General features: G+C 36.6%; 1 protein-coding gene across 23 annotated transcripts in view; it reads left to right on the top strand.

Moving 5' to 3' along the window:
- IFTAP (intraflagellar transport associated protein) overlaps positions 1-15,461 on the top strand; it is a 48,112-nt gene that overhangs the window by 14,190 nt on the left and 18,461 nt on the right. For all 23 annotated transcript variants that reach the window (XR_012835731.1, XR_012835733.1, XR_012835732.1 and 20 more), the window contains 3 exons: positions 12,086-12,243; positions 13,676-13,747; positions 14,704-14,758. Coding sequence is in view for 20 of the 23 variants with exons in the window: in XM_075754743.1 (XP_075610858.1) it covers positions 12,086-12,243; positions 13,676-13,747; positions 14,704-14,758 (285 nt within the window). In the remaining 3 variants the exon portion in view is untranslated. The remainder of the gene's footprint in view (positions 1-12,085; positions 12,244-13,675; positions 13,748-14,703; positions 14,759-15,461) is intronic.

Below are 15,461 nucleotides of genomic sequence, written 5' to 3'. Positions count from 1 at the left end.
TATGAGGACTGAAAATTAGGTTCTGGTCTTCTTTATGTATGATTGATATACTGGGGATAGGTCCTATTTTAGAAGCATGCTGCATATCATGATGCTACCTGCAAAAAGCCTCAGCGTGTATTTCAGTCACTTTCGTTGTCACTATAGCATATGCCACTAAAACCATATAAAAAGTGGAGCTTTAGCTGAGTCAAATGCTTAAAAATGCAGTTTCCTATGCTGATGTAAACAAAACAACTCAGCTTGTTTTCCTCCCACCTTCATTTTCCTTTAAAAATACCCAAAGGTGTTGGTTTGCATTATAAAGTAATGATGACCTGCAAAAATCCCACTTGAAGCACAAGGCATTTTAGCATCAGAACAGTGCAAAATACTTTATGAAATTTCACATTCTTAGTTTCTTAATTTTGCATTTGAAAAATAGTCATTTGGCTATTTTTTTTTAAGCAACTGTGATAACTTAATAAGACTATCTGTTAATAGGCTCCAGAAATTTTTACTTTTATGTATGAGTTCCAATATTTACTGTGGGGATATGTTTGTGGTTACTGTCAAGTCAAATCTGACCATTTCAGATTACCTTTCTGAATTTGGCCTGATAATGGAGTTGATCTACACATTAAATCTTTGTATAATGAGCATTAATGTCACAATTTGCAGTCCTGCGTAATTATATATGGAGATAGTTATTAGTATACACAAATAATCAAGCCCATTTAGTTGTGTGTGTAAATATATAGGAGCTCTTAAAAAAATCCTTGAAAAACATCACCATCTGGTAGATTTTTGGCTGTCTTAACATTGGAAACAGAAGACACACACACAACTAATTGGATCCCACTGATTTCATAGAGTACCATATTTATAGAAGATGATTTTCAATTGTGCATGAATTTGTACTAGCTCTCTAGTTGGGATTGCAAGGATATTTCATTAGGAGTTTCTACATTGTTCTTGAAAGCTTCTCATAAGAATCTGATTTCCTAACTAATGTTTAATTTTTCTTCCTTAGTTAAATTTACACACAGTGAAATTGAAAATAATATACCTTGAGTAAAAAAACCCAAGCATCCTTGACTGGTCTGGCCTATCTAAAAAGAACCCATTGAGGCTATAAATGTCAGCCTGGAATAACCCCCTCTGTAGAGTAAGAATAGAGATCCTATTCTTCCCTGTGTTATTTGAAAAAATATTCTCTTAGCTCAACTAGAACAAGATTTGGAGTCAAAATAAGGTCCTTCTAAATTCTGTGTAATTCATTTAGTTATATGTGTATGGTTTAAATAGCACACAGATATGTTATAACTTTGTTGGACCATAAAATTGTATCTTTGATATAGGAATTTAATCTTCCTGATTTTAGTATTCCTAAAAACCCAATGATTCTGTTTTTTAAAATGTGCTTGGTGCTGTGACAGAATGAGAGTTCATAGACTAATTGACAAGTAAATCCTATAGTAAGTCTTTTACCTCACTTCTACAAAATCTGATGGGACATGGATATTGAAATTTTAAATTTTAAAACTCTGACCTCAGCATTTAAAACTCTAAAAGAACGTGACCTTTGTATCTTAAATGCATAATATTTAAAAAGTATGGGACCACTCCTTCCATATTGGAAAATTTTTTAACCCTTTTTATTGATTCTGTAATGGAAGGATACGTGAGGGCTAGGTTAAGATTCTAGTAAGTCTCTTACTTTTCCTCTGTACAGCATCCAAAGTGTGTTTTTTGTCAAAAGGATAATATTAACAAAATGAATAGATAGGTGAAAGGGCTGGTAAACCCATGGGCATATAATTTATTAATTAGAGCACATGTCCCTAGAGATGAAATTTTTCATGCTCACTGTAAAGCTTTGCAGAAGTTTTCAGCATCTGGAAAAAAACAACAACCTCTTGTGCAAATCCAAAGCAAAGATATTGGTAAGATGAATCATTTCATTAGTCATTTATTTTAATACATTCATTTGTGCTGCTCTTAGAATCACTGAACCCTCTTCTGCTTATGCCAAGTTACATATTTAGTTTTGTTAGTTTGTTCTTTTAGCTTTGAGTATAAAAACAATCTGAGAATAAAATGGCTAACTGGCATTTTCTTTGAGGGTGTACAACTTCACTATATTTTTTTAAGTCCAATGAAAAATCTTAAGAGTGATTTCTTTACTGTGCAGTTGAAGAAGCCTCAGAAGGTTTACAAAGGAATCAAAGGATACAAAGGTATCTATGACACAGATTTCTGTAGATGTGGTCAATGAGTGGTCTCTTCAGAACTAAACGCTTCCTAGAACAACTTTGGACAAAATCTCATGGAAATAGATCCAATCCCCACTTACTAAAAAAAGTGCCACACAGGGAAAGAGGCTCCTTCAAATCTTAGGAAGAGTGTTTGAAATCTGGTGGAGAACTATGATGTCCAAAATTAGAAGGCAGCATCTGCTCATTTTTCTAAACTCAGAGGAAGATTGGGAAATTTACTGGAGCATAAGATATCTCCTTTGACCTTATAAAAAAAACAACCAACCAACCAAAAAATGGTCCAAACTTCAAATTTTTCATCTAGATTTTAAGTTATTCCTTTCCCACTTCTAAAAATAAGGGATCCTGGATCAATCAGCTGCATAGAAAAATGCTGCCATGAATAAAATTCTTAGCCAAACCTAAGTTTAGATTGATGTTTTTTCCATGGTCCTGGGCATTTGACCACTGGGATTAAATTCAGTCCATTCCTGCTGTTAATTTTGTTCTGTTTCATATACCTCACACTGCCTGGCAGTGTGTTGAAGTCTGAGGATTTTGAGCAGGCCAATCTCTAAGCAAATTGAACCTTGGGTATATACCTCATAGCCTCAGTGCTGTTGTTTTTATGCTTGTGTGCCGAGCAAGCTGTCAAGTGGAGGAAGTTGGAAAGTGGCTGACCACTTCTCTGCTTCCAGGTGGCATGCAAGAGCCATATTCTGTGTTGTGATCAGATTAATTTAATTCCCCAGTGAGAGCGGAGCGATATATTTAGTTCACAGTCCATTTGATGGTAGCTGTCTGCTTCCTTTTTTCGTTAACCGCATTTAGGAAAAACAACAACTTTAAACTTCCTACATAAGTGTCAGTGGAGGCACTTTACAAATGTGAGTCTTAAGAGCAGAAAGCATAGCAGAAAACTATATAAGAAATGACAGTAAATTCACTTTAATTTTAAAAATGGACCAGTAGGACAATGCTAACCCCGAGAGAAATTTGCAGCCTTCTTCCTGTTAGTGGATTTGCCAATAAAAGCAACTAGGCAGTTCAATAAAACTAATTAAATTAATCTGTCATCCCCAGGGAACTTAAACAGGGCATGAAATAGGGAAACAGCATCAATTCAGAGCTCTATATTGATGTGTTCTGCTGGATCATTGGAAAGAATTGGGAGAAAAAAAATGCAATTTTCTATTGATCATAAATTCAGTAGCTATCTCTATGTAACCTTCATTCAATATAGTAAAAAATCAAATACCATACAGAGCCCCTAAATGTGTAAAAAAGCTGCAGCCATAAGACGCAAACAGATTATTTTTGAAATAGTAATAGCTGATCTGTTTTATGGATATTTGTTGTCCTTAGATCTCAGTGGTATTTGCCATGCAAACTACTTAATCTCCATTGTATAGACAGAAAAAAAAATAGGCATAAAGAGGGGAAATGACTAGAGTTCATTTGCACAGTAGCTCACTGGCAGCACCAGATAAGGACAGCGGCACTCAGACTCCTGGAAACTTTGACAGCCTTTGAACAATAGTGCTTCTCTAATAACAATTCTTTGTTCTTTTCTGTGATGCCTGTATTACTAAACAATTTCTAAAGATTGTTTTAGATGGAAAAAATGTATTTTAATTCTGTTGCATAACGTTGATTTTCTAGAATGTAGAAAAGGGAAATAGTTCATAATTTTGCTGTTGATCATTTGATATAGATTCCATCCTATAGTGGCTATGATTGAATCTGTATTACTATAAAAAGCAGCAACACAGAACGAACTCTTGCTCTAGCTCATCACCTTGCCTTGAAAGGCATTGAAGTGTGCTAAATGCAGCTGTTGGCTAAGTTTCATGAGGTGAGGAAGCACTGTTAGCCCTCTTTTCCAGATGTGGAAATGATAGAAAGCAAATAATGTCAGAGAGCAGAGCCATATGGTGGCTCAACAGGACAATTAGAAACAGAAATCAGGTGACCTCACTTCCAATTTAGTGCTGAACTCTTTATAGAATTGTGTGCTTTTCTGTGTCCAGTATAAAATTACATAGAAATGCCCCATTTCAAGAAAGTAGGTATTTGCCTTTAAAAAAAATCAGGCCTTTTTGAAGATTCATTAAGAATGTCTTAATTTTAATATCCAAAATCAAGCATTTTTTAAATTTTTCATCTCTCTGACATTTTATTAATTTGTTCCCACCTGCTGTAATCTTTTTATGATATTACTTGTTAAGAAAGGAATACTTTGTACGGAAATGTCAGATGCTTTTAATTATATACAATTCACTTGTGTCTTACAGTGCTTATGTACTAACCTGCTAGTGCTGAATTCTTCTGGAATGCAAGTACACAGAAGATTTTCAAAATCAATTCTGTCCTGATTTATTAGTATATCACGTACTCTTTTAAAGTGCTCCCAACATATGTATTTAATGTAGTTCCCTCATCCTGACCATGAATTTAAGCACATTTGTGGTTCCTTTGACTGTAAAAAAGAAAAAAAACCCACAAGTTTAACAAATACAGTGCTTACTTAGAGTTATAAACTCAAATACATTCTGTTTCTTTTAGCTAAGGTTCAAAGTATTGCTCACTGTAGCCAAGACTCAAGGAAGTGTGGAGTTCCTGTACACATTGGACTAGTGTTCTCCCCTTAGTTACTGTCTAATTCAAAGCTCTTCATAAACTATCCCTCAAACACAGTTTCTGAAATGTAACTCAATTTGCATTCTGCAAATGACAGTGTAGATTTTCTGAAGCAATCGGAAGCAGGCCCACCTTTATCAACTTCTGGAAAAAGTCTTCCAGCTTTTATATCCTGATACACTGTCAAATAATAATTGCAAAATACTATCAGTTGTACAGCCTGTGCCTTTACGATGCTGTTTTTTCCCCCACCACATAAACACTCTATTGTTAGAACTAGTATGTTGACATTGCTTGGTAGTGATAGATAGCACTTGATCCCTGGTAGATATTAAGAGGTGTAACTCCCTCTTAATACTTAGTTACTTAACCATAACTCTGCTGGTTAATGTCAGCTGAGGATCTGGTCTAAGATTTCTGCCATGGTTTTCTGAATTTTTTAAAGATAATTTTTCATCATCATCTGTTGGAAGAAGTAGGATTTTGCTCATGACAGGCTACTGAAATGGTCAAGTGCACATTTGCCTTGTTATTTTACTGACTGCATTATAATATTCAAACGGAGAAGGTATCTGGCAACAGCACTATTGAACCATGGAAGAATAATACATATTTTTAAATGATCAGCTGGGGTGAATGTGGTATAAACAGGAAATACTGCCCCTTTTCTAACACTGACACTATCTAAAGCACAACAGAGACATAGATATTGATACAGATAAACACTACATAAAACCAGAACGTATAGGTTCCGTTAAGGAAAAAGAGAGAGATACTGATGTAGTAAAAGAACAGTTAAACTTTTGAAAACTAAGAGCTGAGTTAGTTTTGAAAAAGTATTGCTGTACATTAAGCTAAAGCAGGTGTGTGAGAGTGGCTGAAATATACTTGAGAGTAACAGTCATTCGTCTTTCCCCTGAAGGAGTGCATACAAAAAAAAAGTCCTTTCCTGTCTAGTTTTTAAACATACTACAGTAAGGGAAGTATCAAAAAATGGCAGTCAAAAGTATTAATTGGGACTTAAGAGTTTACCCTTTTAAGTCAGAAATAGTCCCACTGAAGTTACTTGTCCCAGTCTATGGAACATGTATTTATGCCAGCTGAGGACATGGTGTAGTGAAATTTCCTTAGGAAGCTGGCATTAGTGAGAAACGAATCAAGCCCATATTACTGAATATAGTGAAAGCTGACCTTTTTTTGAAGAGGAAAAAAAAGGTGAACAATACTTTTTGCTGATTATTTGTCATTTAATCAAGATCAAAGACATAAGGGGAAAAGGCTGCACCAGCTGAATCTTTGTTTTGGTGTAAAGAGGAAAGAATTCCATAGACATGAGTGAGTTACCCTGGGGGAACACTGCAGTGAAGGAAAGGGGATTCAGCAGCAAAAATGCCCTTGTTAATTGGCAGTAGAAATTGAAGAAAGCGTAGATAGGGAAGACCACAGTGTTTGACCTATTGGACTTTCAAGATGAGTTACAAATATTAATTTGCACGCTTGGGCAAGTAAGTTGTTATTTTCTCTTAGTTACTTTGACAGAAGAGTTCTGCTTGCTCAGTGCTACTGCACTGTCATTGAAATTAGTGAGGGTTTTGGTTGAGTAAGATTGGAATGGAACTTTAGGAATTTAGATAGCTAGGGGATAGATAATTTGAATGCTGAGGGTTGGCTGATATGATGTAGTATCTATTGAACATCCACTGCCTTTTTGGGTGGCATCAGGAGGTTAGGCAGGATGCCCTAAGACTCTTAAAACAGCACTACATAACAAAGTTCAGGTGCCTGAATTGCACCTGGATTACTCTTGCTTAAGGACAGGCATATAGGACCCTAATACTGAAATCTTCCAGGTACTGTATGGGATACTTGGGTTTTTTCTCATGAAAAGTTGGACAAACTGCATTGATTTACAGAGATTTATGCATTTAAATACATGGAAACAGGAAGATAGCTTGAGAATGTATATCAGAGCAGGTTTTCTAGGCTAAGTAATTATAAAATAAAACACTATGTTCTATTCTCAGCTGGGCAATATACAGGCAGGGGGAGGCTGAAAGTTTGGGTGCTGGTTTGATTGAATTATCAAAAAGAAATAGACGGCTTTAAAAATTATCTTCCCAACAAATTGGATTTTTGGCCTTGAAATTTGTTTTTTCCTCTTACAGCTTGGTATTTAGGGTAAATGAACTCAGCACCATACAACAGTTTACATAGTTGCAAAGAGGTAAATACAGATACTTCTACAGTATGGTACGGTCTTTTGAACATGTCGAAGTGCTATGGAAGCACTTCAGTGACAGGGTTTGTTCTTGTTTTAACATGTGGCTGTTCGCTGATGATGTGTTCGAAGAATGGAGATAGTAAATGAACATGAAATTTGTACTTGTGACCTCTGCATAAGACAGTTATCATGCTACTGTGAGTAAAATTATTTTTTGTTCAGGAGTCCTGCACAATGTCACTGTATTACTTGAATCCCAGGTTTCCCATCAAAGCATAACTTGGAAGGGATTTAAGGGATTCACAGGCCTTCTGCTGGCCCTCAGTCCAGCATTTTGAGGTCAAAGAAGTAAATTGGAACTTACAATAGTATCTTTGCTGTATTTTTTTTTTTTTATAGTTAAAGGGATCCATTTCTCATTCTCACCCAGTTTTTGTTTTTGGAATGAATTAATTGAATTGAAAAAAGGTGAGAAATACCTGGCAGTTTGTATTGTTTCATCCAGTGTATTATCCCAAGCAACATTTTCTACAGTATGTTATTGATTGCTGCATCTGGTCTGGCTTTGAAATGTTTCAAACCACAAGACTTTTATCATTCTTCTGGGGCTACTATTTCATGTAACAGATTTCACTGACAGGAAGTTTTTCCTGATAATCTTGGTAGCTCTCTTTTCTGGCTTTGTGATAAGTGACTTCATTATTCTTTGACATATGTGGGTGATGAATGGACATTTTCAAAAGATTCCCTTCCAAATTGGAAGACAAAGAGAATTTTAAACAATATAGAGGATAGGTAGTGGGAGAGAAAGAAATTATCAAGCTGGATATACTTTCTGACAGAAGTACGTTTCTGAAGTCTGCAACGTACTTTTCAGTGACACACAATTATGATGAATACTTCTCTGAGAAACTCAGATTTACTTTTCTAGACACCTAAGATGGCTTGCTATTTCGTTGTTAAGGTACTGACAGTGGAATTTCTAAAAGGTAAGACTGAAAAACTGTCTGCAGAGTGAATATGTGAATCTTTCCATCATTTCAGCCACCTTCTTCTGCCACTTTTTGTTGTGTTTGTATCCCTTACTTTGGACTTTTGTCACATGTTGTAAAGGCTAGCGATGTACATCTGGGTCTTGGCAAGTTGAGAACTGTGACTGTGAATAATGAATCAATTATCACTTAGTCAGGAGGAAGACGGAGTGATCCTCTTGCTGGCTTGAATATGATCTTTCTTCCTTCCCCTTCTCTTGCAAAAGTAAAGACAGAAATGGTTGAAATTCAGAACAAAGGAATACAGCTGTGATATTTCTCTGCAGGTTGTACTTTCTCTTTAAATTTAGAACAATTTATGTGTGTTGTTTTTAATAATATTTTTTAAGATCATAACTGTTACTGCTTCAAGAGAGTTATGTGATGCATGCATTGAGAAACTGTAGGTATCAATAGTCACTGTGGACATCTGAAGGTGGATCTAACTGGCCCTCAGGGACTGTGCTTGAGGCTAGCAACGTAATGTTTGATTCACCTTCACCCCTCCAACTTATGTGGCATAGCCTCATTATGCGCATGGTTGCATAGCTGATACTCTGTCTGCAGCATGCATTTCACACCTGCTTTGGGTTGTTTAGACTTTTCTCTTTTCCTTCTGAATTTTTCTTCGTTTGCAGTCATGAATCTAGTATCACATTGCAATTTTGAATGTTTCATTAAATGTAATGTTTAATATTCTATAACCCAATAACTCTGCTATGATCTTAACTAGTTTCTGACAGCAGTTTATGACGGATCTCTTAGGAAAAAGGATAGTGCTTCCAGCTGTAGTCTGGGGTTGGTAAATGGCACATAAATACTATGAATGCACTTGATTTCTTATTAGCTCATTTTATCTATCTAGTTTTTTAACTGTGACAATAGCTCAGCTGTCCAGAAAGTATATAACCTAATAAAATAAGTTTGTCAGCTCATGTGTACTGTCTAATTATAACTGCCCAACTATGTGTCATAGGTCTTTTTCATGCTAATCGTGATACTGTTTTATTTGGAGAAATCAGAACCTATTTTTTGGAGAAGGATGATCTAATTTGTGTCCCAGGAGAATGACCACAGTGGTATCCAAAATAGGCATGGGCTTGTGCGGGAATATCATGTTTATTCAGAGCCTATTGACTGTATGAATTATGTGCTGATCATTCCAGCTGATGATGCCTTTTGTCTCTCTGTTGATCTGGCTGAGAAAAGCATATGGCTTCCAGAGGCTTTTTCTCACTTCTCATAGATAAAGGCTCCTGATGTGCACAGGGAGGATACTGGGTCCTGAGTCCCTAGCGTTACTCCGTAGGTCTGCACGTTTGGCTGCAAAATTTGCTAATACACACATACTCTAAAATACATTAGTATCCTTTTCTGGTTTGTCAGTCTTTAATATCAAACTTGTCAGTTGTTAATATAAAACTGTAAGTCCATCCTGGTTTGCCACTACAACAACAAAAGATTGAAGCTTTTTGAGCTAGTCATCTAGTTCTTCCTATAGAGTGACAGTAAAAATATCTTCAAATAGTGGGTGACCATTTTACCTGTCAAGAATTTAAAAGAGGGTATCCTGTGTAACACTGCTTCATTTCCATGGCTTGAAAAAGAGACTGTGTAGGAAGAAGAGATTGCATATATGTACTGCTGTTTCCAAATACTGTTTTAGGAAAGTACTTGCTAAAAAAGCAGGGAGAAGCCAGATGTCGTATCAAGAGACCTGGGATTTAGAAATTATTCAGAGGATCCATCTGTGGTCTGAGCATTAAAATCTGTTTGCTAGATTGCTCTGGTCCAGTGCAATTTACTTTCTATGAACCTTGACTCTTATAAGTGTGGACTTCAGGTTATGCCCAGACTGCCAGCCCTTTCTGTGTGTCATAGTGACTGCAGCACAGAGCTGTCCCTGGGGATTAATAACTCTTTGGTGGGTGGCTCAATGTAGTAATCCCAAGGGCATCATTAAAACTCTCCACAAGAATTACTTCAATGCCTGTAACATATAATTATGCTTTAGAAATGCACTGCGATGTTTCTTATTGTTACAAAGTAGGTTTTTCAAACTAAACCCAAGAAACTGTTAAATGATAATTTATTTTTCATTAAGAACACGTGGTGTGAAGTTCATTTGAATTGATTGTCCTATAGCTGCTCCGTATTTGATAATGGGACTTTTAAAATAAAAAGCTCTGCATTTTTATTTTGGCCATCATTAGTATATTTTTTTGCCATGTTGTAGGAAAAAAACCTGTTCAGCATGGGTTTGGAAATCCATACTTCCATGCACATACTTGTCCTGATCTGTAATCAGCTCCTAGATCCAGTCTGTACTGTTGACATTTCATTTGATGATCATTTAGCTGTATCCTAATTCTACTGGCTGCTCTGTGCCCCGTGGACCTGGCTGGTATAACAGTCAGAAGCACTGATTGTTGTCTTAACTTTGCTGTTGTTGTCCAAGGAGTTGTTAAAGGTCTGACAGATGTCACAAGCTATCATTGAAAGACTCAGTTCTGTTTCTGAACAGGTCGTATTTTCAGTAAGGCCCCAATTAACCACTATTGATGTATAAAATAAACAGGAGAGAAGTTATTCCAATCTTCTGTCAATGCACTGGCAAAACATTTTTCCAGTCTGTCTTTCAAGACCAAAGGAATCCCCTAAGGGAACAAACCCTGCTTGAACATCTGTATTTAATCTCAGGACCTAAACTTCTGGCAATTAAGTATCACTGGTGTATTGCTGTTTGTTAGTCTGAACCCAATAAAAAAATACTAACTTGCAAAATTTTCCCACCCAGTCCGATTGCTGATATAGGGAGGAAATCAAATCGGTAATAAGCTAAGTCAAGAGTAGTTATATAGTTGTTAAACACTGAAAGTAGCAGTGCCTAAAGAAAAGAGCTCTAGTGAGGTGTTTTACTAACTAAAGATACATAGGACCTGTCAGTGCATCTCATCACGTGGTCCTGGACTGGTGGAGATTCTGGCAGTGGTGCCCATGAACACTCGAGAGCTCTGTGGGTGCTGGCCCTGGGCGGACTCACAGCCACTATCAGCATGAGCTCTGACAAGAACTGCCAAGGCTTACTTCTCTACACTAGACAACATGGGTGTTAGCTCTAATGGTTGTGAGGTTCACACGCGGGGCACACGTTTGCACTGGTAGTATAAACAGGGTGGTACCAAGATATTGAGGTAGAAAATACAAGAACTACTCCATTTTTGGACGAGATCATCACTGTACTATGACCAAAATCAAGAGTCCCTTCTTGTCCTTGATAAGAAGGTACACCATCAGTTAGGTATGTGAAGGAATATGTGCACTTGAAGTGCTTAAGATATGGATGATTTTGTGAGCACAGATCTCAGATAAGCACAGATACTGGACTTTTAAAACTAGACATGTAAATGTTGGGAGTGTGTGTTGGTGTTGGGATTTCTGGTTTTAATTCTAAAAATGTACATCAAAAATAGCTCTACTGAGTGCATGCAGTTACTATGGGGTTTATAGTCTCTTCACATGTGCTGGTGCTGGCAGTGCCAGATGAAGGCTTGGGCACAAATGTTATGTGCCATTTTGTGCAGCATTCAGAGAGCACTTTAACAAAGGTTTAAAATAAAAACTAAGGTGTAAACTTACTTACTCTCTTGCTTTTTTTGGTTATTTTCAGCTCTCGGGTTATTTTATAAAGTTTTCTGTATGTTGCATAAGCTTTTTAGGCAATGAATTCTTCAGTATTGAGGAATAGTTGATACTCTGTGCACTTGACGTTCGTACTGTGTATTTGGTTTTATGATGAAGATTGCAGAATACATGTATATGATACATATGAAGCTCTGAGCATGAGAGGAAAAGTGAATGTGTAAAGTATCAGTATTAGATCTAATGAAATTCACATTTTTCTTTTTCTTGGATGGTGCATTATGTTATCTGATCTGGTGTGATTCTCCTTGCAGAGGAAGAGGGGAAAACAATTCAAGGAAATAAAGTGGACTCCCTAAGAAAAACATTTTCTACTTCTGAATTATCAAACAGAAATAAACAGGATGGCTCACCTGGAAGAAGCAAAGAAATGTGGGTGTCTCTTCCACCACAGATGCCAAATGTGAATGAGGTAACGAGTTAACATTTGTCCATGTGGACAAGCACCACATTCAAATAGATGAAAATATGGGGAGATGCACTGTCCAAATGTTAGAGGCTAGTGGTATTTATTCCATCCGAGGCAAATATTTAAAATACTACCAAAGTGTGTGATGCTTACAGAGGCACCTGCAGGGATCACGTTTGGCAGTGGCATTTGCTCTACTGAAGAGCTGCCATAATCTGACTAATAAACAAGGTGCCCTGCAAGGACCTTTGTAATGCTTTCACTGAAGACTGCAGTTAATAATAGAGGTTGGCAAGCAGGAAAAAGTCTTGAGAGTAGGGATGCCAGCATGCACAGATTTATTCTGTTTCTCGGGGATTTTAGCAAGTACTGAATTCTCTGTTACTGAAGCTAGATTGCTTCAGCTACCTAAAGTAAACAGTAGGTGGGCCAGAGGCATTTTTAATCTTCTGAAACATGTGAGATTAGGGATTTAATGTGTAGGGACAGGAAAACAACACACATCATCTGGAGAAAGCAAGATGGAAATATGAATTCATTTATTAAGAACTTCTGCCTTCTTGCCTGAATAACAAGTAACTAAGCTGCAACCTAGCCTGTACTCAAAGTTCCCTTCATTAAACTTTTTATTAAAAAAGAAGTAGCAGGTCATTTTGTGCAGTACTCAGAGCAACACACTTAAGTGCCTTCAAATGATGGGCCTGCCAGGCCTCAGTCAAAGAGCACAAGCTGTCATTTTCCTCCCTACTAGCACATGCCTTTGAGGTCAAACCAAGTAAGGCTTTTAAAACAATCACATTCTGTCAGCTGATTGTATAATGATAATAATGACAAGAATCTTCTTACCATTTTTTCTCATGAAGAATATGGTTGCCTCATTGGGATAGTCTGCCTTTGGGTGTCTTTAGCCACTGTGAATTGGCTTTCTGCCCCATAAAGCAATGTGCAACTTCCATTATCCTTTATTTAATGGAACATCTTAATACTTGTCTTTGTTGCTACAGAAAAAAATTGCAGGCATGGCTGCACATTTTTGTCACATTAGCAGTTTAAGAAACAAATATAGTAGAATGCATCGGAAAAATTGCTAGCGTCATAGCAGGAGGAGGCTGTAATGCAATAAGTTGGCCACGCCTGCCCTGAGGAAAGGAAAGGGAAAAAACTGCTATTGAAGACAATGATTCTGTTCTAAATGCTGCTTTTTAGGCATGTTATGATTACTTGCACTGTTGTTCCAATTGATTCAGTCTGGTCCTGTGTAGGATTTCAGAGAATTACTTGCATACGTTCTATTTTCAGGAGCATTGCATTCACTATTTTAAAATTTTTAAACACACCGTAAAGGGTCTGTATGTCTAAATCAGTAGGAGCTTTGACTGTGATTTTGGTTCTGTTTCATGCATGTAAATGTTTCTGCCTGTCTATCTACATACAGACAGTGATGAATGAGAGCTGGAAAGCTGGTGGCTCTGATGGAAATGATCTCAGTCTATCTGAAAGAGTGAAGGTGAGGTTTTCTTTGATTTTTTCAAAGTGGGGATTATGAGTAGAATGTGACTGATTTTTGCTTTATTCATTTAGAAAGTACTTGCAATTTGTTGATGGATTCTTTCTTTCCCATCTGTGGGAGAGAACGATGAGAATATCACTGTCCAATTTTTTTTTCAAATTTTATTGAGTGTGTACTTTTAAAGTGTAAAGGTTATGTAAGTGTGGATGAGAATGGTGTCAAATCAGGTTGGAAAGAATTATCTAAGAGCATCTCTAATTACTGCGTAGAAACGCAGAAGAAGTGCATATAGTAAGTCCTCCATGGTAACACTATTTGCACACAGGTTGGGAAGGGCCTTTTGCTCTCACCCTATGCATCTATTCAGTGCTACCTGAAATAAGAAAAGTCTTTTCTTGTGGTATGTTTTAGATGGTTTAGATCATTTTGAAGGGACATCAGCCTGAAAAAAACAGTAGTGCAATATCCCAGATAAAATACTAAAAATTTAATAATTCTTAGCTTTTTTATTTCCCTTTCAGTTCACCATTAGTATCAAAACAGAAGGATCAAGCTCTACTTTGCCTACAGCAAGTATTGTCACTGTGCCATTTGCAGTGAGCTTGCAAAAACTGCAGAGTAACTTATAATGTATCTTTCTCCTATGAAAATATTTTACTATTCCATCTTCTCACTAAATTACTGAAAAAGTTGCTGTACAGCTTGAGCTTCTTTCCCGTCACTGTAGTTGATATGCAGCAATTTTGGCAGCAATTCTTTGCCTATACTTAAAAGTATTTCTTTTGGGTTACACATTTCAAGGAAAATTCATATGCTTTCTTGGAAAAATGCAGGGGAGAAAGGAGAAGATGAAGGAGACAATGTAATGCTTTTTTGCTTTGCTCCAGATTGTGCTATAAGAAATGGAATTAATACATTTTAATCTGTTTTCTAATTGGGGTTTTTTATGGTAGGTGGACAAGTACTTAGGTTTGGAAGATACAGACATGGATGAAGAGACATGCAGTGGTAGGTTCCCCCCCTTCATATTCACTGTCATGGTCTGTCTTTGGATGCAAGTGTATGGACATTGTTTAAAGCACCGTTTCTCCTCTAAAAAAGATGTTCTTCCTTAGTTCTTCTATTGCTAGAAAATTCCCCAGATTCCCCAAATTACCCAAATCGCCCAAATTCCCCAAATCAAAGTACTCTTTTCCTCACTCTAAGAGGTAATGAGATAATAGATTATAAGGAATATTTATTATACTGTGTCCTGGTGAGCCAGGTTTTTCTTTCCAGTATTTTTCAGAATTACAAAACACTTCTTGTTAGCAACGTTTGTACATTTTTCTGCACTTTGATTTTGTATTGAAATTATTTTGATTTCAGAAGTTTCTCCACAAAGTAACATGGGTGGTAAGAGAGAGTTCTATAAAGTGGAAATATTTAATGAAAAAGATGTCCCTGCCTATTGAAATTATTTCATCCTGGCTTAAAATAGATTAGACTGATTTTGAATTTACAGTGAACTTCTTTAAGTATTCCAATTATGAGCATTTTAAATTGTGTCTAACTGTTCCATACATCTATAATTTAACTCTTCCACCTCTAAAACGTGAATAGAAACCTAGTGTCTGTAGTTATTTGTCTATCATAGGTGCATGTATGGTCTTTACTACCACAAGAATTGATGACCTTTTAGTGATTAAATACATTTTCCTCATCTATACCT

The sequence above is a fragment of the Balearica regulorum genome, chromosome 5 (assembly GCF_011004875.1).
Source record: "Balearica regulorum gibbericeps isolate bBalReg1 chromosome 5, bBalReg1.pri, whole genome shotgun sequence".
Taxonomy (NCBI): Eukaryota; Metazoa; Chordata; class Aves; order Gruiformes; family Gruidae; genus Balearica; species Balearica regulorum.
Note: the sequence above shows the minus strand (reverse complement) of the source record. Positions and strands in the feature narration are given on the sequence as shown.